This window comes from Saimiri boliviensis, chromosome 15 (assembly GCF_048565385.1).
Source record: "Saimiri boliviensis isolate mSaiBol1 chromosome 15, mSaiBol1.pri, whole genome shotgun sequence".
Taxonomy (NCBI): domain Eukaryota; kingdom Metazoa; phylum Chordata; class Mammalia; order Primates; family Cebidae; genus Saimiri; species Saimiri boliviensis.
In genome coordinates this window covers 40,792,690-40,815,778 of record NC_133463.1, presented here as the reverse complement: position 1 = coordinate 40,815,778, position 23,089 = coordinate 40,792,690, and the positions used below count along the sequence as shown (strand labels likewise).

The 23,089-nt window shown below is 35.9% G+C and overlaps 1 protein-coding gene across 7 annotated transcripts in view; it reads left to right on the top strand.

Annotated features, from left to right (window-relative positions):
* Nucleotides 1-3,736: 3,736 nt before the first annotated feature.
* Nucleotides 3,737-23,089, top strand: part of LRRCC1 (leucine rich repeat and coiled-coil centrosomal protein 1) — a 39,464-nt gene continuing 20,111 nt past the window's right edge. For 2 of the 7 annotated variants that reach the window (XM_039464887.2, XM_074386918.1), the window contains exons 1-7: nucleotides 3,737-3,908; nucleotides 6,019-6,224; nucleotides 6,550-6,615; nucleotides 10,805-10,972; nucleotides 13,099-13,274; nucleotides 13,376-13,585; nucleotides 22,295-22,488. In XM_039464887.2, coding sequence (XP_039320821.1) covers nucleotides 3,820-3,908; nucleotides 6,019-6,224; nucleotides 6,550-6,615; nucleotides 10,805-10,972; nucleotides 13,099-13,274; nucleotides 13,376-13,585; nucleotides 22,295-22,488 — 1,109 coding nt within the window. In that variant the 5' untranslated portion in view covers nucleotides 3,737-3,819. Of the gene's footprint in view, nucleotides 3,909-4,023; nucleotides 4,229-6,018; nucleotides 6,225-6,549; nucleotides 6,616-10,804; nucleotides 10,973-13,098; nucleotides 13,275-13,375; nucleotides 13,586-22,294; nucleotides 22,489-23,089 lie in introns of those variants that run through there. The other 5 variants (XM_039464886.2, XM_074386917.1, XM_039464888.2 and 2 more) reach the window with 4 other exon arrangements.

Below are 23,089 nucleotides of genomic sequence, written 5' to 3'. Positions count from 1 at the left end.
TAAAAAAACATTTTGTTTTGTTGATCCTTTGTATTTTTTTAAGCTTCTATTTCATTTAGCTCTGCTCTGATTTTCATAATTTCTTTTCTTCTGCTAATTTGGAGTTAAGATTCTTCTTGCTTTTCTAGTTCCTTGAGGTGCATCATTAAATTGTTCACTTGAAATCTTTCTACTGTTTTGACATAGGTATTAATTACTATAAATTTCCCATTTAGCATCGCTTTTGCTGTATCCCAGAGGTGTTGGTATGTTGTGCTTTGATTCTTACTGGTCTAAAATATTTTTTATTTCCTCTTTATTTATCAATAATTCAGGAGCATGTTCTTTAATTTCCAGGTATTTGTACAGTTTCGAAAGTTCCTCTTGTAATTGAATTCTAGCTTTATTTCAATAGGTTCTGAGAAGACACTTAGCATTATTTAATTTTAAAAAATTTTGTTGAGCTGTTTTTGGTGTCCTAACCTATAGTCCATCCTGGAGAATGTTCCTTATGCTGGTAAGAAAAATGTGTATTCTCTAGCTCTTAGATAAAATTTTCTCTAAATGTCTATTATATCCATTTGGTATAAAATAAAGTTTAAATTAGTTGTTTCTGTTAATTTTCTGTCTAGATGATCTATGTAATGCTGAGAACGGGGTACTTAAATCCCCACCTATTAATGTGTTGAAAACTCTCTCTCCCTTTAGATCTAATAACATTTGCTTTATATATCTGGGTATCTTGGTGTAGAGTACATATCATATATTTGTAGAGTTGTTATATCCTCTTGCTGAATTTATACTTTTTTTTTGAGACAGAGTCTTGCTCTGTCACCGAGACTGAGGTACAGTGGTGTGATCTCAGCTCACTGCAACCTCTGCCTCCCAGGTTCAAGTGGTTCTCCTGTCTCAGCCTCCTGAGTAGCTAGGATTACATGTGCACACTGCCACACCTGGCTACTTTTTGTAATTTTAATAGGGACAGGTTTCACCACGTTGCCCAGACTGGTCTCAAACTCCTGAGCTCAGGCAATCTGACTGCCTTGGATTACAGACGTGAGCCACTGTGCCTGATCTCCTTATCATTACATAATTACCTTTCTTGCCTCTTTCTTACCATTTTTAACTTACAGTCTATTTTATCTAATATTCACATAGCTATGCCTTCTGGTTTTTGGTTGCCATTTGCATAAAATATCTTTTTTTCTTCCCTTTACTTTCGTTCCATATGTATCTTTATAAATGAGATGAGTTTCTTCTAGGTAGAATATTGTTGAGTCTTTTTTTATCTATTAATTTAAGCTATATCTTTTAGGTGGAAAATTTAATCCATTTACATTCAAGGTTATGTTTGATATGTGAGGGCTTATTCCTGTCATTTTATTAATTGATTTCTGGTTATTTTTGTTTCTTCCTTATTCTTTTTCTTTTCTATCATTGTTTATGATTATAGTTTGGTGGTTTTCTGTCATAGTAACATTTAAGTCCTCTCTTTCTTATTTGTGTGTTTGATGTACCACTGGACTTTATATTTTTGTGTGTTTTCATGCTGGTAGATATTGTCCTTTCGTTTCCATATATAGGACTTCCATGAGCATTTTTGTAGGTCCAGTCGGCTGGTGATGAATTACCTCAGCTTTTGCTTATCTTGGAAAGACTTTATTTTCCTTTGTTTATGAAGCATAACTTTGTTGAGTACAGTGGCCTTAGCTGGCTTTTTTTTTTCTTTCAGCACATGAATTTATCATCCCATTCCCTGCTCGCTTATAATGCCTTTGCTGAGAAATCCACTGTTAGTTGGATGAGGGTTCCCTTATAAATGACTAGATGCTTTTCTCTTGCTGTATTTAGAATTCTTTGTCTTTGACTTTTAAGTTTGACTACAATGAGCCACAAAGGAGAATTTTTGGGGTTTTTTTGCTTTTTTTTTTTTTTTTTAGAAAAAAAGACATACAAGCAGCCAATAAACGTATTTTTAAAATAACGTCACTAATATCAGGGAGATGAAAATCAAAACTACAATGAGATGCCAACTCACAGCAGTCAAAGTGGCTTTTGTTAAAAAGTCAGAAAATATGAAATGTTGGTGAGGGCGCAGAGAAATAGGAATGCTTACACACCGTCAGTGGGAATACAAATTGTAGCCACTTTGGAAAGCAGTTTGGAAATTTCTCAAAGAACTAAAAATAGAATTATCATTCAACTCAGGAATCCCATGACCAGGTATACAGCCAAAGAAAAATAAATTATTTTACCAAAAAGTCACCTGCATTCATATGTTTATTGCAGCACGATTCACAGTAGCAAAGACATGGAATGAACCCCAATGCCCACCAATGATATACTGAATAAATAAAACGTGGTACATATATACCAGCATGCAGCCACAGAAAAAAAGAACAAAATCTGACTCTGAGCTCAAAAAAAAAAAAAAAAGAAAAGAAAAAAAGTCAGTCATGTCCTTTGCAGCAAAATGGATACAGCTGAAAGCCCTTATCCTAAGGGAATTAATTCAGAAACAGAAAACCAAATACCCAAATACTGTATGTTCTCACTTCTAAGTGTCAGCTAAACACTGGGTATACGTGAACACAAAGATGGGAACAATAGACACTGGGGACTCTCAAAGGGAGAAGGCAAAAGTTGAGTAACTACCTGTCAAGTACTATATTCACTATTTGGGTGACAGGATCATTAGAAGCCACAACCTCAGCATCATGCAATATATTTATGCAACAAACCTGCACATGTACCCCCTGAATCTAAAATAAAAAATAAAATGAAATATGTTTTAAAAGAAAACCATTTTGCCTTGCATCTGTTTCAGGATCTTTGGGCCTCCTGTGCCTGGGAATCTAACTCTCTTGCTAGACTTGGGAAGTTTTTATCTAGTATTTTGTTGAAAAGTTTTTCTAACTCTATTGTTTTTTCTTTGCTTCTGAGACTCCAAACTTTTGAATATTTGGTCACTTTATGGTGTCCTATATGTCATGTGGGCTTCGTGGATTTTTTAAAACATCTTTTTTATTTTTGTCTATATGAATTATTTCAAAAGGAAATAGACTACTTTAAATGGACTACTGCACCATTTGTCTCCACTTTAAAATATTACTATGCATTAGGAAGGAATCTAGCCAGGAGGGTTATTTGACCTCATACAGGTATTGCTTTCCCACCTGTATTGCCATTCATCCAGAACTCACTTTGACCCAGCAAGACTCTATTGTCATTGACTTCCTTTGGAAAACATACCCACTACCCATATCACTCTAGACTTGGCTTAGATTCCCTTGTGTTATTCTCAGCATTCGTTATACTGCATGGCAATTCTTTGTTTCCTCTATCAGACTGTGAATGCTTCCAGGAACAAGAACAGGCTTCATCTTTTTCCTCCTCAAACAGGGAAGTGCCTGACATGCGGTAAGGCATCCCACAATGTTCAATGAATTAACAGGAGGTGCAATGGCCAGTCGAACAACTTATACGTACCGCTGTGAAAAAGGCCTTCAGAAGTCAGTCGGCTACTAAGCAAATATATGGAGACACACAGGACAAATCCAATCATCGTCCAACTCCTACATGTCCAGAAAGCATTTTTACTTTACGGCAAGTACAAGCGTCTCACCGCCGATGCCGTAAAAGCGAAAGAAGACCACCGCGGGGAGGAGCATTCCAGTTTCGCGGCCCCGTCAGGGCGGGAAAGTTCCCGGCTGTCGGTTGGAGGGTGCGTCCTCGCCCCGCCCCCTCCGGCCGTACGTCTGCGCTTCCGGGAGGAGTGTCCAAAGCTCACGGACCCAGCGCTGGGTGCCGGTTAAGACCCCGCTCCCCATCGCCGGTGCCATGGAGGCGGCGGTGGAGGCAGAAGTGGAAAACGAAGACGGCGACAGCAGCTGCGGGGATGTATGCTTCATGGACAAAGGCCTCCGGAGGTAAAGGGCGGTCTGCAGCCGGGAGCGAGCCGCGCACTCCCCAGGGCCGGGGCCGTGGGCGGCTGGCGGCGACAGAGGTGCGGAGGCGCGCCACTGCTTTACCAAGACCGTAAGCGAACGCAGTGTGGCTTTCGGCCGCCCCGCTCCTCCAGAACTCCTCTGCCGAAGGGCCAGGGTTGGATGAGCCGTGGATGCCTTCCTGCCCTTATCTCCTGCCCAGCGTTTCGCAAGACTCTGCTTAGCCCTGAAACTGCCCCAGGAACTGCTCCTCCACCAACTTCTGACCACTCTTTCCTTCTGCTGGTTTTCCTTACTTACTGGTGGTTATTCCTTTGCTTGCCGTTTAATTGTTGGTTTCCTCTTGTTCTCTCGTCTTTCCTCTTCTCTCTGAAAAATACCTGATGACATAGTATCTCTGGCAGCTATGAGCGGGCATTCGCTGCTGTTAGTTTTGCCTCAGTTCTCCTTGCCTCCATTCAAAATCATTTGTCCGTTACAGAGGATTGCAATACATATATTCATATACTTTTTGAAAGTATTAAAATTATTACATTTAGTACGCCGTTTCCCTCTCTCTTGAAGCCCCGACTTGTGCAAAGCATGTGAGGCACTTGGTTCTGCAGTACTAAAAAGCAGGTCTCCACTCTTACCGTTTCTCCAGGTAAACTTTATTTACCTGGACTGAGCTGCAGGCAGTTCCATAGCAGACTTTTCTGTGCCTTTGCACATGCTGTTCCTTTGTAGCGTGTCCTCTACGTGAACTTTGCTACTAATAACTAAGCAGCTGGTTGTGGATTCTAATTTAAAATTTGCCAGATGATCCCAAGAAGATGCTGTTCAGGAGACATTTTACATTTCTATTTAATACTAGCTGCCATTTTACTGAATGCCATCTATGTACGCGTGTTAGATACGTTATCACTAATTCTCACGGCAATTCTACAAGGTAGTTATTTTTCCCATTTACAAGTGATGAATGAGACTCAATCTATTAACAATTTATTCGTCTTTATACACTTCGTAAAGAATTAAGTTCGGATTCAAACCCATTTTCTGTCTAATTTCACTGTGTGCTTTTTCTACTATCTCACATTATCTGCACATTATTAATGTCGAGAAACTGAAATGAGTCAGAAAATAAATGGCTGTCATTAAGAGCATGTGTTAATAGCCTATGGTCTGGCACTAAATAAGAATTCAAGTAACTGACAGAGCAGGATAATTGGGAAATGCTCCAGATAGTCACATTGAGAGGTTGCTAGTTTGAAATTTGCAATTGCTTCTCTGCTGTCAGAGTTAGGTTTCCTACAGCTGTAAGATAGCTGCTACTGAACGTACAGCAGATGCCTATGACATTGTGTGTCCCTGTTCCTGGCCGTGCCTCCTTTCCAGCAACTCCAAATGGTATGCACTGTAGTTTGCCTTCCTGGAACACTATATTCAGGAGAAGCTTCAGTTATACATAGTAACTGGAGTGAAGATATGAGTTCTGTTTTGGGGAGATGTGTTTCAGCTTTCAACAAGGGAGGACAGGGAATTTTTAAATAGAAATTGCAATAACATGGTTTCTTTGAAAATGCAATAGGCTGTGGATTAACTAGCTATTGCATACAAAGAAAATAAGGTTTTAATCTCCAGCATGAGATCTGGATTTACATACGCTCTGTTGAGCATAACTGCAAGAATTTGGGCAAGCTATTTAATTTCCATAAACTTCTGTATCCTTAAGATACTCACTGCATAGTTATTGTGAGAATTAATTGAGGTAAGAAAACTGAGGCTTAGAAAGGTTGTAATTTGCTCAATGACTACTCTTCAGCACTGCCTACAATGTATGCTGATGACTGCACATAGGAGTTAGAAATACCCACTGTCACTTGCCTCCCTTGAGCGGTTTCTTGTTTGTATAAATAATCCGAATACTTGGTTGTGTTGTAAGAAGCACCATGTTGTGTGAGACATTTCAAAGTTACCATAAATAGGAAGGATTTCATTCTAGGATGACTAGAGCACATAATTATTATCTACATACTGTTTGGTTAATTTTACTTATTTGGTCTCACTTTTAAAATCCATTTTTTATTTTTATAATGTATATTTTCTTTTGTAGCATATCAGAATTATCTTTAGGTTCAACTCTTCATGCCGTCAATCTTCATTGCAATAACATCTCCAAGATCGAAGCCATTGATCATATTTGGAATTTACGACATCTAGATCTGTCATCTAATCAAATAAGTCAAATTGAAGGGCTAAACACACTGACAAAACTTTGCACATTAAATTTGTCCTGCAATTTGATTACAAAAGTCGAAGGTTTGTAAGCAGTTTTCATAGAGCATTTAGTATATGGGAAATGATTTAAGTCCATTTTTTCCCAAAAGAATGGAATACATATTATTATCATAAACTCTTTAAAAAAATTGAGTCTGAAACTCATTATACAAAATATTTTCTTCCAAAAAAGTCTGAATTTTTTTTTAATTCTGTTTTTTTTAAATACCAATAAAATTGATTTTGCTGTTACCTGACTGGATTTACTTCAGAACAGCTTAAAATAACATTGTAATGCTATCTCTCTCTAATTAATTGTTTAAATTTTAAAAGGCTTTATTTTATTTTACTTTTTTTTTTTTTTTAGGACTTGAAGAACTAATTAATCTTACTAGACTAAATTTATCTTATAACCAAATAAGTGATCTTAGTGGTAAGTAGAAATGCTTATGTTTTCTGTATGCTAAATGTTTTGCTATATGTAATAACAGCTCAGCTAAGCATGTTGGAAATCTCTGAATCTTAGTCTAATTTTTAGCCAAAGAGCTCATCTAGAGAGTGTACTCCAGTCATAAATCTATTTTGTTGGTGCCAAAACCACAGCTGAGTACAAAATAGAAGTAAAACCCAAGGTAATCAGTAGCAGGAACAGCTTGATTGGAAAGGACCCAGTTTAAGGGAATATGTTTTAATTTTAGCTAATTACTTTACTGTTATATAGAGAGGAATAGTTCGAATAGAACTTTCCACAGTGGTAAAAATGTTCTAAATCTGTGCTGTTTGGTATGGCAGCCAGTAGCCAAATGTAGTTATTGAGCACTTGAAGTGTAGCTAGTGCAACTTAAGGACCAAATTAGTATTTAATTTAATTTTAATTTAAAAATTAAAAGCCACATGTAGCTAATAGCTACCATTTTTATCAGTGACATTATGCAGCATTTCAAAGGCTGTTGCAAATTAAGGAACAAATAAAATGGTATTTTCTTTTTGTATATAATATAGCTAAGATTTTTAAAGTGTTACCTTTTTAATTGATTAAAGTGATGTAACTGATAAGTTGAACAGTTTCATGACTATTTTTAGAATTATCAGTTAGAACTAGCAGAATTCCTATAGTATCTTCCAATCCTTATCAATATTTGAAACAATTTGATTCATTTGTTGACTTTTCTTCCCCACTAAAAGAATACTACCCTATGACAGCTGCCTAGCATATAAAAAATAAAAAGACCTGGTCTGTACCCTTAAGCTAAAGTAACAACTGTATTTTAATTTTTTTAAACCTTTTTTCTTCCAAAGACATGAAATATTAGAACTGAGTTTCAGCTCTGGCCTTGTCATTACCATATAATGCTGAGTAAGGTATTTATTCTTTGGATGCAATTTCCTTATCTAAAAAATGTGAATGGATAAGATAGTTCATTCTCTTAGTACATATTTATGAAGATCACTATATCGAACACTCTCTTAGAGTGTTGGAAACAACAACAGTAAGATAAGTCACAGGGCTTACATTGTACTGGGGAAGAAAAACAGCCCCCCAAAAAAATCAGCAAAAGATTTGAACAGGCACTTCACCAAGAAGATATATAAATGGCAAGTAAGCCATGAAAAAAAAAAAAAATGGTTGGCATCCTTAGTGATTAATGAAATGCAAATTAAAACCACAATGGGAAACCATTTCACACCCAGAATAGCTAAAATAGTGACAGTGCTGGTGAGATTGTGAAGCAGCTGAAGATTGCATACATTGCTAGAAGATTTTGTACCAAAAAATGGTACAACCACTTTTTGAAATTAAAAACCATGTTTTTAAATTTGAGATAGTCTTGCTCTGGAGTGCAGTGATGTAGTCCTGGCTCACTGCAGCCTCTGCCTCCTGGGCTCCAGCAATTCTCCTGTCTCCATCTCCTGGTTAACTGGGACTACAGACATGCTTGACCACACCTGACTAATTTTTAGTATTTTTACTAAAGACGGGGTTTTGCCATGTTGGCCAGGCTGGTCTTGAACTCCTGGCCTCAAGTGATCTGCCCACCTCATCCTCCCAAAGTGCTGAGATTACGGACATGAGCCTGTACTGGCTGCCACTGCATCTGGCCAAGTTTGACAATTTCTTCTAATAGTAAACATTCACTTAAATATAATTTTACAGTCTGATTCTTAGGTATTTACCCAAGAGAAATTAAAATGTGTCCACTCAAAGACCTGTACATGAATGTTTTATATGATTACCTAGCTTTTCGTATGGTTGTGTTTATGTTTTTGTTCATCATCCCAAACAACTGGAATCAACCCTTATGTCCATCAGCTGACAAATGGATAAACAAATCATGATACATCCAGACAGTGGAATACTGAAAAAAGAAATAAAAAGGAATGAACAGTAATACATGCAGCAACACAAATAAGTTTAAAATAATTATTCTAAGTGAAAGGAGCCAGGCACAAAAGGCACAGTGTATGATTCTGTTTGTGTGACATTCTTAGAAAGGGAAAGCTATAGGGCCAGAAATAAGAAATTGTTGGCTGTCAGGCCTAGAGATGGTGAGAGAAGATTGATTACATAGTAACATGAGGGAATTTTTTGGGGTGATGGACATATTCTGTATTCCAATTGTAGTGATTACACAACTGCATATATTTGCCAAAATACATCAAACTATATACCAGAAAGGATGAGTCTTAGTGAATAATGACTAGAAGAAAGTAAAAGTGGCAATGATTTAAGTTCTAATAGATGATTAGAATGATAATATTTTATATATTCAGAAACAAGTCAATAAATAACAATGTCTTTGTATGGTAAAAGCATACAAAGACAGGAAGACAGGATCAAGCTTGCTGCGTGAGAAGGAAGGCCAGTATGCTAGGGTATAGCAAATGAGTGATTTGTATGGAAAGAAAAGAGATGAGAAAATAGGTAGAGGTCAGGTCACAGATGGCTTTGTAAGCAGGGTGAGGAGATTGTATTTTATTCTAGGTACAATAAGAAGCCATTAGAGGGTATTAAATAAGGCGGGGACATTATGTTTTTTAAAGATCACTTTGGCTGCTGAGTGGAGACAGATTTTAGGTGGGTGAGAATAAAAGGTAGGCAGCCAGTTAAGAAGCTAATCCAAGGGAGTAGATGAGAGATGATGATACCTGGGCTAAGGTAGAAATAGGCTAGAGGAGTAAATAGATATTGTTTTGCAGGTGAAGTTCATATGACTTGCTGATAGACTGGAAAGAGGAAATGCGGGAAAGAGGAATCAAAGATAACTAATTATGAGTCTTCTCTGTATTAACAGGCAGATCATGTTACTGTTTACTGACGTTGGGAAAGATTGGGAGAGGAGCAGATTTAGAGATGAGGGGGTAAGAATTAAGGATCCAGTCTTAAATTTGAATACACTATCCAACATATGTATGTATGCATACAATATGCATTTCAAAGATGGGAAGTGTCATGGTTGGAGTTGTAGATTTGGCATTTAAAAGCACTCAACAGTGTTTGTAGCCATGAAACTAGAGGAGATTGTGGTGAGTGTGTAGATAGAGGCGGAGACCTTGGAATGAGACCTGGGGAAGCATAAGGGAATCATAAAATTGAAGCATAAGAGGAAGAACCAGGACCATGGAACAAGGACTTACAAATGTGATGATTAATAAGAAATACTGAGTACTATGAGAATGTATGACAGAAATATCAGACCTCATGGAGAATGGTCAGAGAAGACTTTTCTGAGGATGTGACAGAAAGGTGAGTAGAAGTTAGCCCAACCAAGAAAATAAAAGAAAAGGATATTCCAGTTAGGTTGAAGAAACTGAAAAGAAAAGGTGAGTAAAGTTGAATGTGGAGAGTGCTAAACCAAGCAAAATTCTAAGTGCCCTCCGAGGAACTGTGTAGAGTGTATCTCACAATAGTCCTTCCTAAAGAAGGGAAACTGGGGCATTCATCCACTAACATGTCCCTTTCATAGAGGACAGCCCTTGAAGGCATTGCCTTCCTCAACTTGCAGACTGTGCCTTTGCTCAACAAGCTCTCTCCATTTTGGAGAAAGTTCTGAGGCAGGATAACAAACTGTAAGTGCTTGAAGGGTACAATGGCAATGTACAATTAGTACTTATCCATGGCAGCTGCAGCTGACGTCCAAGATGGGCCAGTTACCAATAGCGACTGCTACAAAATGTTCCAGATAAGCTTGTGCAAGAAGTATTACCAGGGAATTAAATAAATGCTAATGTATTTATTTTATGTTCAAACCAACAAAACAAGGGTTTGCTTATGTCTGCTAATCAAGACTGCTGTGTTGAGAGAGCCTAAAATCATTGCTTTATGATTTTTCTCATGAATGTGCATGAACCTCGGGAGGTTCTTTTGATTTATTTTGTTTTGAAGAGAACCAGAACCCAAGCACCTCAGGGACTGAGGCCTCAAAGAAATATTAAACTTGTGTTTCCTCAAAACAACAGTTAACTTTACTGACAGCCTGTTCCTTAGATGTAGCTGTTCACAGCAAGATCTTATTAATGCTGCCCATTTGCCTCTAAAAGTATAACATATCTAGCAATTATTTCTAATTAGCTATTGGAAAGACTATTGCTGTGGCATTTAAAGAATTATTTTTCTATTGCAGGGTTGATACCCCTTCATGGAATTAAGCATAAACTTAGGTATATTGATCTACATAGTAATTGTATAGATAGTATCCATCACTTACTTCAGTGTACGGTAGGATTGCACTTCCTGACCAATCTTATTTTGGAGAAAGATGGAGATGATAATCCTGTCTGTCGACTACCAGGTATAAACAATTAAATATTTTTTCTAACAGTTAATATTCAAAGCTTCTTTATTTTTCTGAAATTGGCATTCATAACCTCATTTTAGTCTTCAACTTTGCAACATTTTCTGTATTGGGGAAAACATGATTACAAGTAAAATTAGTGTATTAAAACAAACTGATGACTGTTACCGAACACAAGATGAACAGCTGAGTAATTCTCCTATTTAGGCAGTTCCATATTTGAAAGGTGAATGCCTCAAAATTTAATTATACCATTATGGTATAGTCTATTAATAATAGTATAGTACTATGCAGCCACAAAAAAGAATATAGAATTTCTTCATCTACTAATGGACAACTATGTCCAAGATACATTAAGAGGATGAAAAACAGTTCGCAAAAGTACTGCATACAGTAGGCCACCATTTGTGTGTAAAGAGTAACACACATACACAGACACATATACGTACATATATATGCATACGTGCGTGTGTGTGTGTGTGTGTGTGTGCGCACGCTGAGTATATATATAAAACATTTAGAAGAATACACACATAAAAATATTGATGATATTGGCTAACTCCAGGAAGGGGAACTGGGTAACTGGCGATTAAGAAATGGGAAAATTTTTTACTGTGTTCCTTTTGAATTTCATATTATGTTACTTTATTATATCATTGTTAAATGATTTTGTCTTAAGAAAGCTTAATAGATAGAGATGCTGGTGCTGCTGAAATGCTATTTGAGCCAACTGGGAATCAGTCAAGTTGGCAAAGATAAAGCAGACCAGACTATCATTTCTAGAACTCACTTATCTCATACTGCTTAACCAAACAATAAGAAAGAAACATGTAGACTGTGAATATACGTTCTTAAGATCTACTTGAGTACAACTTAGCTACAGAGGCTTCATTTTGTCATTCATAGGCAACTATAAGAAGGCTTTTTGTGGCATGGAAACCTGTGTTGGTAGTTTTATTTCACGGAAGAAAATATAATACATTTGATCATTGCTTTCCTGAAGTGCAAAACATTTTCTGATGTTTTCCATAAAGTCTCTCTGAAAATCAGGACAGATTTGAGAGTTTTCTCAGAAAACCATTTCCTTGAAAGAAAACCATATTGCAGAAACCTTGCATTTTTATTTTCTTTGCCCTCAGATTGGGTTTTTTTTTTTTTTTTTTTTGGAGATGGGGTCTTGCTCTGTTTCCCAGGCTAGAGTGCAATGGTGCAGTCTCGGCTCACCGCAACCTTCACCACCCAGGTTCAAGGAATTCTCCTGCCTCAGCCTCCCAAGTAGCTGGGATTACAGGCATCCGCCACTATGCCCAGCTAATTTTTGTATTTTTTTTAGAACAGACAGGGTTTCACCATGTTGGCCAGGATGGTCTTGAATTCCTTACATTAGGTGATCCACCTGCCTTCCAATTTGCCAGACTTCTTTCTTACTTTTGCAATTCTTCAACCACTTCGTTGGTCTTTATTAGAAATACTTAGTTTTAAAATTACATTTAAGCAGTATTAAAGTGCTTCTGTTAGCCTTAGTACCAAGTGAATGTTAATTTGTCAGATTTCTGTTTAATTGTTCTTAGGGAAAATAAACATATTATCCTTGATTACTTGATAGTTCACCTGCCTTAATATTGGTTATGTGTAATTTAAACAGAAGAAAGGGAGTATTTTGGTAATGCTGAGACCTCACTAGGGAAATTCTGTCACTTTAGTCATTATCCACATCATCCTGCTTTATGTTTATTTATGTTATTTATATTAATCGTATTAAAAATAAACAAAAGACATATTTAGCTTCCTTCCTAGAATAAATTTGTACTGGCTTTATGCATTATATATTTAAAGTAATTTTTTAGAGATGGTTACTTTAACTTTTTAAAATTCATCAGGAACGTTGTTTGAGAGGGATAGAGAATGGAGAGAAGTGTTTTGTTTCTTTTATATTTCCTGATTTATATTTTAATGATTAAATGGTGGAGAAGTTGAATAAGCAACAAGTTTATTACTTTCTGGAGCTAATTTTATCATTTGGGGGATATATCTGGTAGCTGATAAATTTAGTTTATTCTAGAAATAATTGACTTGTTTTTAAAAAATATTTAAGTTTTCATTTTGAATGATTTGTTTCCAAGGGTATAGAGCAGTTATTCTCCAGACTTTGCCACAACTTAGAATTCTAGATTGCAAGAACATATTTGGTGAACCAGTAAATTTGACAGAAATAAATACATCACAGCTGCAGTGCCTAGAAGGTCTTTTGGATAATTTAGTTTCTTCTGAATCTCCCATAAATATAAGTGAAGATGAGGTAATAGTATTTACTTTTTTTTTTCCTAATGCAAAAAACACGTTCGAATTTTAATAAGTGAATATAAATTAAAAGGATTTTGGTTTGTTTCTATGTCATAGATCATTGATAGAATGCCAGTGGTAACAGCACCCATCGATGAGTTAGCACCCTTGGAACAGTTTGCAAGTACCCCAAGAGATGATGCCTTGACATCTTTAATATCTGTGTGTCCATCTTCTGAGCCAGAGAAAATTCATCATGAAAGTGACTTGCAGAATGAGATAAAACTTCAGAAATTAGATGATCAAATTTTACAACTTCTAAATGAAGTAACTGTTTTTTCTACTTCTCTATAGACATGTTTATTGAAGAAAACATGTTAAGAAAATGTAACAAAAATTATGTACTAGCTGGCCAACATATCTTAATGCATCAGTGTTTGTGGATTTTTGTTTTCCTCTACAAAAATAGTGTTCTGTTATTGCATAATGGCAGAAAAAGGCAACATATAAATTTTTCCTTTTACATCTTCTTTATGTAATTTCTTGTTGTCTTGTTTCTTCCTTGTTGTCTTCCTTTTACATCTTCTTTATGTAATTTCTTTGTCTTGTTCCGCAGTACTTCACGTTGCTTCCATTCCACCCACCTTTTATTTCTGCCATAACCAAGGGGGAAACTTCAGACTCAATATTACTTAGCGCAAAGGATACATGAGTTGCTTTTGGCCTCTACTATCTCTTCAGTGGTCTAATGGTCAAAATCACTTCTACAACTTATACCTGAATGGCAAATTAATTTACATAGTTTCTTTATCAATTTCATTTTCCAGTAGACCATCACCTAATCCATCTATACTTTCCTGAGCTGTTAATCCTTTTTTACCCCTGCTACTGAATCTCTAGTTTTTAGAATCTGTGAACTATGTGTATGAACTATAGTTCCTAGAATTTACTGCTATTCAGGTCTCCAGCCCTCGTTGCAGCATTCTTGTTATCATCAACAGTGGTGGTGGTTCTCTTGGGTACCACGCCTATCTGACTGCAATGGATTATTACTTTATTTCCCTTCTAGCTGAGTGTAGGATAGAATGATAGTGGTATAGGTCAAAGAGGCTATTAGTCAAATGTTAGTTCGACTTAGAAATTTTGTAGCTAAGTTATTCTTACTAATTTTTTTTTTAAAGTCAGTGTCTTACTCTGTCACCCAAGCTGGAGTATGGTGGCACGAGCATAACTGACTGCAGCCTTGAACTCCTGGGCCCAAGAATCTTCCCACCTTCGCCTCCTGAGTAGCTGGGACTACAGGCACATTCCACTGTGCCTGGCTAATTTTTAATTTTTTTTGTATGGAGACTGAGTCTCGCTTTGTTGCCCAGGCTGGTCTCAAACTGCTGGCTTCAAGTGATCCTCCCACCTCAGCCTCTTATAGTAGTGGGATTACAGGCAAGAGCCACCACACCCAACCTCTATAACTAAATTTTCTTAGTCAAAATCTTTTCTCAAATTAGGAAGGGGGAAGGAGTGGAAAATGCGTATGAAATGGTTATGGTTCAGGAGGCTTTTAACCCCGAACTATGATGTATATAATATTAACAATGCTGGATAAACAAGAGATCTGCCTTAGGTGAGTAAAAGTGAATAAGTCTGTGAGGATTCTGTGTTTCAGAAGTCCATAAAGATTTCAGTTTGAGCCGTATAATGCTAGCCTACATATTCTTTGACATCATTGATACTATACGGCTAGACTTTTGGACTCCTCCATTTCCTCAGGTTTCATCTTTCATCTTTTCTAATGGCTGACTCTTCTACAAATGAAAGAACTTAGATTGAAGTTTAATGATTTTAATTTGAAGTGAACATTTCAGTTTCTCATAGGCTGCTCTCATTCTATTCTCATGACAACCCAATCAAGTAGAGATTAATATATTATTGTCCTTGTTATAATAGATAACAAACTTACTATATATGTATAAAATATATATATATAAAGGAAACTCCGGAGTTTAAATCACTTATTTAAAAGTACTTTGAGCTGGGCGCGGTGGCTCACGCCTATAATCCCAGCACTTTGGGAGGCCGAGGCGAGTGGATCACGAGGTCAAGAGATCAAGACCATCCTGGTCAACATGGTGAAACCGTGTCTCTACCAAAAATACAAAAAATTAGCTAGGCATGGTGGCATGTGCCTGTAATCCCAGCTACTCAGGAGGCTGAGGCAGGAGAATTGCCTGAAGCCAGTAGGCGGAGGTTGCGGTGAGCCGAGATTGTGCCATTGCACTCCAGCCTGGGTAACAAGAGTGAAACTCAGTCTCAAAAAAAAAAAAAAGTACTTTGTTAATAAGACAGTTGAGCTCAAAACTCATATCCCCTTATGTCCAATCAAATTATTCAACCATATCATGTTTCTTACTCACTTTTGGTGCTATTTCTTTCTACTTTGTTAACCAAAAACAGGAATCTAGCTATCCTGAAAGAAAGTTGTTTCACTGCTATATATATTTAAAATGTTTTAAAAAATGACTTTTATTCACTCTCTTAGTGGTATAAAAAATAAACATGCAGTTTGAATTTCATTGAGCTGTGTATACACACAAATGATTTCATCTCATGAGTATCAATTTATAAAGTCGTAACATTACTGCAGTGTGCTGTACTATGACAAAGACATTTATTTTTCTTAGTCATGGGACTTATAATTACCCCCACTGATTTGGAAAATTTTATGTCTATGAGAAGCTGTTTTGCCTTTAATTTAGTTTTTCTCCAACATTCTATTATGACCATTTTTATTCTTCAGCAAATTTGAAAGAATTTTTTAGTGAATACCAGTATATCCACCAACTAGATTCTACCCTTAACATTTTATGACATTTATTCTGTCACGTAGCTATCTATTCATCTATCAAACTATCTTATGGCACATTTCAAAGTAAATTACACACATCAGTCCATTTCTTCCTAAATACCTAAGCATACATATCATTAATTATAGTTAAACATTTTTAGGTATTTTTTTGATGTGAAATACAGGTCTGCATATTTTCTGAATTGAGAATACATATACCTGTTATCTAAACTTTTGTGAATTTTTTTTTTAATTGTACTTTAGGTTCTGGGGTACATATGCAGATCATGCAGGATTGTTGCATAGGTACATACATGGCAAGGTGGTTTGCTGCCTTCGTCCCCCCATCACCTATATCTGGTATTTCTCCCCTCATTATCCCTCCCCAACTTCCCCATCCCTGCTGTTCCTCCCCTGGCCACCCTTCTACTGACCACAGTGTTTGATGCTCCCCTCCCTGCATCCATGTGTTCTAATTGTTCAACACCCACCTATGAGTGATAACACATGGTGTTTGGTTTTCTGTTCTTGTGTCAGTTTGCTGAGGATGGTTTCCAGATTCATCCATGTCCCTATGAAGGACACAAACTCATCATTTTTTTATGACTGCATAGTATTCCATGGTGTGTATCTGCCACATTTTCTTTATCCAGTCTATTGATGATGGACATTTGGGTTGGTTCTGAGTCTTTGCTATTGTAAACAGTGCCTCAATGAACATACGTGTGCATGTGTCTTTATAATAGAACAATTTATAATTCTTTGGGTATATACCCGGTAATGGAATTGCTGGGTCTATTTCTGTTTCTAGTCCTTGAGGAATTGCCACACTGTCTTCCACAATGGTCGAACTAATGTTAACATTGTTATGTTCCCTTATGGCCTCTCCTACAAGCAGGTCTCCTCTGCCTCCAGATGCAATTACTTTTCTGGTTTTTTCTCTACCATATATTATTTAAAACTTATTTTAGAACCTAATATAAATAGAATCGTACAGTGTATACTCTTTTGTGTAAGGCTTCTTTCATTCAGCATAATCTTTTAAAAATTAATCCATGCTATTATGTATATCAGTAGTCCTCATTTCTATGTAGTATGCCATTCAATGAATATACTACACTTTTTTATTCCATTATCCTGTTGAAGGTTATAACCTAGCTTATGAGCTGGGTTATTTGAGGTTTATGAGTAGAGCTGCTATGAATATTACTATATAATCTTTTTGTGAACATGTATCTTTGTTTCTCTTCAGTAAACTGCTAGGAGTGCAGTTTTTGGGTTATAGGGTAGATGTATGTTCAGTTTTATAAGAAATTGACAACTTTTTTTCAAAGTGGTTATTCCATTTTATTCCTACTAACAATGTGTAACTGTTCCAGTTCTTCCGCCACCTCACCAATATTTAGTGAAGTTTGCATTGCTTTGATATTAGTCATTCTAGTGGATGTATTCTGATGTTTGTTCTGATTTTAATTTGCATTTCACTAATGATTAGTTATGTTGCACAGTTTTGCATGTGCTTATTGAATATCTTCTGTGAATATCTGTTCAAAATTTTTGCCCATTTTTAAATTGGGATGTTTATCCATGTTATAGGAATTTATCATATATGCTAGATACCAGTGTTTTGTCAAATATGTCTAGTATGAATATTTTCTCCCTGTTTGTGGATCTCATATTCATTTCCCTACTGGTCTTTTGTTAAGCAATGGTGTTTAATTTTGATAAAGTCCAGTTTGTTATTTTTTCCCTTTTATGGTTATTGTTTTCTGCAACTTTAAAAACTTTTGTGTATACCAAAATAGCATTCTCCTGTGTTAACCTCTAAAAGTTTTACCTTTTTCACTTAGTTCTGTGTACATATAGGGTTCATTCTTTTCCATATGGATTTTCAGTTATCTCAGTACCATTTGAGTTAAAGGCTTTTCTTTTCACTAAATCTTTAAATGAATTTCTTTAAAAAAAATCACTTTACAGACTGTAGAATCTAGCTCTGGGTTCTTTTTTATTTTATTTTATTTTTTTGTCAGTTTGGGTAAGTTGTATTTTTCAGTTAATTTGTCCATTTCCTTTAATTATCAGCGTAAAATTGTTAATATTCACTTCTTGTACTCTTAATTTCTGTAGGGTCTATAATGAAAATCTCTTTCATTACTGATATTGGTAATCTGTGTTTTCTTTGTTTATTTGTTTGCCTTGATCAGTGGAGGGGTTTTGGTGATCTTTTCAGAGAATAGACTCCTGGCTTTTGTTAATTTGATTACTATTTGTTTTCTATGTTATTGATTGGTTTTTATTTTTCCCCTCTGCTGTGAATTTACTTTGCTCTTTGTTTTCTAGCTTTTTTTTTTTTTTTTTTTTTTTTTTTGATACATTTCTGACTGGAGTGCAATGGCCTGATTTCAGCTCACTGCAACCTCCATGGCTCCTGCTGTAGCCTCCCAAATAGCTGGGATTACAGGCGTATGCCACCACACTCAGCTAATTTTTGTAATTTTAGTAGAGACAGGGTTTCACTGTGTTGCCCAGGCTGGTCTCGAACTCCTGGCCTCAAGCGATCCACCCACCTCAATCTCCCAAAGTGCTAAAATTACAGGCGTGAGCCACGACCCCTGGCTGTAACTTATTAATATAAGTAGTTAGATCATTGATTTTAGACCTGTCTCCTAATGTAATCATTTAAAGCCATAAACATTCCTCTGAGTACTGCTTTAGCTGCCGTCCACAAATTTTTATGTTTTGTTTTTGCTCTTTTATAATTAAAAATATTTTTTAATTTCCTTTGTGAGTTCTTCCTTGATCCGAGAAATATTTAGAAATGTCTTGTCTTAATCTTCAAACTGTTTGTCATTGTGTAGATGGATTGTTAGTCCTTGATTTCTAATTTATTTCCATTTTGTTCAGAGAACATATTCTGAATAATTTTCATCTTTTTAAATTTATTGAGTTTTTTTTTTATAGCCTGGCATATGGTTTTTCCAGTTGTATGTTCATTGCACTCTTAAAAAGAATGTGTATTCTACAATTGTTAAATCAGGATGGTTGCTAGTATTTTCAGGTGAACCATGTCTTTACTCATTTTTTTGGTCTGTTCTATCCATTGCTGTCACTTGGTTTTTTGTTTGTAGAGGTAGGGGGTTGATCTAGTTCTATCAATTGGTGCATGAAGAGGTGTTTAAATCTCTGTGATTGTGGATTTGTGTTTCTCCCTTTAGTTCTTTATTTGCTTCTTATGTTTGAATCTCTCTTATTAAGCACATACACATTTATGACTGCTTGGTTTTTCTGATAAAGTTACTCTTATTATTGTGAAATGTTTCTCTTTATCTAACAGCTTTATTGAGCTATATTGTTCACTTACCATATGGTTCACCCATTTAAATTGTGTAATTCAGTGGTACCCATCAGCAGTAATTACTCATTTCCTTCTATCTCCACCCTCAACCCTAAGCAACCACAAATCTATTTTCTTTCTCTGTGGATTTACCTATTTTGAACATTTCATATAAATAAAATAATAATAATATTTAGCCTTTTGTGACTAGCTTCTTTCATTTACCATATTTTCAAAGTTCATCCATATTGTGGCATGTATCAATACTTCATTTTTATTACCAATAATTATTCCACTGTATGGATGTACATTTTATTTATCCTTTTGTCAGTTGATAGACATTTGAGTAGCCTCTACTTTTGGTTGTGATATTTCTATGAATATTTGTGTATCAACTTTTGTATAGACATATGTTTTCATTTCTCTTGACCTAGAAGTAGAATTGCTGGATCATATGTTTAACCTTTGGAGGAACTGCCAGACTTTCCAAAGTAACTGCACCATTTTACATCTTCACCAGCAGTATATGAAGGTTCTAATTTTTCCACATCCTTGCTATCTTGTTTTTATATGTTATTTACATTATAGCCATCCTAGTGGGTGTAAAGGCATATTTCATCATGGCATCCATTTACTTTTAACTTGTTTTTGTCTTTACATTTAAATGGGTCTTGTGGACAGAAAATAGTGTCTTATTTTTAAGTCTCATGTGGCCATCACTTCTTTTGAAGAGTCCATTAAAATTTAATCACTGAAGTTGGATTAGGGTCTACCATTTTATTATTATTTGTTTTCTGTTTGTTTTATAGTCATTTTCTTCTCTCCTTTCTGTTGGATAATTTTTAGAATTCAGTTTTAATTCATATGTTGGTTTTTTAGTCATACTTCTCTAGGTTTTGTTTTGATTTGGTTGCTCTAAAAAAAAAAGATTTTAAACAGTCTACTTAGAGTTAATATGATATTACTTCAAGTAAAATATTTCAACATTATTTGTATTTATCTGTATATAAATCATCTGTGATGCTCTTTTTCTTCTTGAGGATTCAAATTTCCATCTGGTGTTGTATCCCTTCAGCCAGGACTTTTACAACTTTAGTTGTAATGTTACATCTGTGGATAGCAGTCTGTTTCACCTTTATTCTTGTGGACATTTTCGGAATATAGAATTCTCAACTGACAATTTTTTTTTCAGTACTCTCTCTGGCCTCCATAGCTTTGAGTGCAAAGTTGGCATTAATTCAGATCCTTGATTGCTTGTATGTAACATGCCATTTTTCTTTGGCTACTGTCAAGAATTTGTCTCTCTTTGGTTTTCAGCAGTTTGACTACATTATGCCTAAGGATGGTTTTCTTCTAAGTATTTATCTTGCTTGGGGTTTCTCTATGCTTCCCGAATCTGTAATTTTATGTTTTTACTTAATTTGGGAAATTTCTTCCAATATTTCTTCTGCTGTATTCTCTCCTCTCGTTTTCAGATTCCACATAGACTTTTTGATACCATCCCAAAATTCCCTGAGGCTCCATAAATTTTGTCAACTTTCAGTTTTCTATATTATTCATATCAAATAATTTCCATTGAACTAGGTTCAGGTTCACATACTCTGTCTTTTTTTTTTTTTTTTTTTTTTTTTTTTTTTTGAGGCAGAGTTTCGCTCTTGTTACCCAGGCTGGAGTGCAATGGCACAATCTCTGCTCACCGCATCCTCCGCCTCCTGGGCTCAGGCAATTGTCCTGCCTCAGCCTCCTGAGTAGCTGGGATTATAGGCACGCGCCACCATGCCCAGCTAATTTTTTGTATTGTTAGTAGAGACGGGGTTTCACCATGTTAACCAGGATGGTCTCGATCTCTTGACCTCGTGATCCACCCGCCTCAGCCTCCCAAAGTGCTGGGATTACAGGCTTGAGCCACCGCGCCTGGCCTCATACTCTGTCTTTATTGCCACACTCTGCTATTAATCCCAGTCAGTTTCTACTTAAGACATTGTATTTTTCAGTTATAGAATTTCTATTTTTTACAATGCTATTTCTGAGCTGAGTTTTCTTATCTTTTCATTTTTGACAAGGATATTTCTTACTATCTCATTGAACATCGCTATTTGATCACTATTTTAAAGTTCTTGTTTGCTTATTCAGACATTTGAGTCATCTCAGGTTTGGTGTCCATTGATCACCTTTTCTCTTGACAATAGGTCATTTTCTTGGTTCTTCCTGTGGTGAGCAATTTTGAAGTGCATCTGGACATCATAAATGTTTCATCATGGGTACTCTAGATTTGGTTATAGTCCTCCAAAGAGTGTTGACATTTTTGTTTTAGTAAGCATTTAACTTGGTTTAACTCAGATTGTATGTTTTTCTTTCAGGTAGCAGTTCAAATTTCATTTATTTTGTTCTTTGCTGGGCCACTTGCAGTCCACCCCATACTGCCCTCTGGTTCTTCAGGCCCTGAAGTCTGTGGTTTTTCCTACCTGAGGTTTAGAAACCCTGCATGATGCTTATTGTGATACAGTCTCAGGCTAAAAACCATAAAGAAATAGAAGCACCCTCATTCTGGTCCATTTTCCAAGTGTCAGTTCCCCTCTAGAATAATCCTACTTTGTTCACTTTCCAAGGCCTTCAAGTTGTTGTTTTGTTTTGTTTGTATTTTTTCCAGAGTTTATAATTGTTATCTGCAGGAAAGGCAACATGGTAGAAGCTTGCTTGTCCATACCAGAAGCTGAATTCCCTCCCTGCCTTTAATTGCAAACATTTCTAGTTTATAAACCCTTAATCATATAAAAAGTTGTAATATTTCAGACAATTTCTAATTTCAGTCATTTTTAACTGAACTTTTAACAAACTTTGTTTTCTTTTTAAATTCTAGACTTCTAATTCAATAGATAATGTTCCTGAGAAAGACCCCCGACCAAAAAGAGACACAGATATAACTTCTGAAAGTGACTATGGAAACAGAAAAGAATGCAATAGAAAAGTTCCTCGAAGATCAAAAATCCCATATTATCCCAAAACTATTCAAACTATTAAGCACCACAATAAAAACTACAACTCTTTTGTAAGGTACTTGTTTTAGTTTTAGAAATTTAAATAAGGCACATAGAAGTGAGTAATGCTGGCTTCTCTCTTGAAGCTATCTCATGGTGATATTTGTTACTTTACTAATATTGAAGATTTGATTTTTCAGCCTAGTAGGTTCAGATTTGCTAGGTACATTCATGTAAATTTATGTAAAAGGATCCTTTTCTCTTTGTATATACCTAAGTTGCAAAATTAATGTATAAACCTTCTCATAGCATAAAGAATACTGACCTTAGAACTGGAATACCTTAGTTTAATCTAGATGTAGTTCAATCAGAAACAATGTATGTAGTTTTAGTTTGATTTGAACTAATGTTATTAGTTCAAATTCCACTGCATTCATTTACAGTGGGCAATAAGACTGGTACAATTGAGTCTACATGACTAGCCTTTTCTCTTTGTAGGCAGATCTAGATGGAAAGCCAGGTCCTAGTCATATGATACTTACTGAGTTTAGAATTAAATGTGAATAAGATGAATATGTTTAATGCCATAAGGACAAGGAACACCGATGTCTGTACTTTCTTAATTGGGATCACCATGACAAATGGTTCAGAAATGACTACTCTGGGATGCTTTCAAT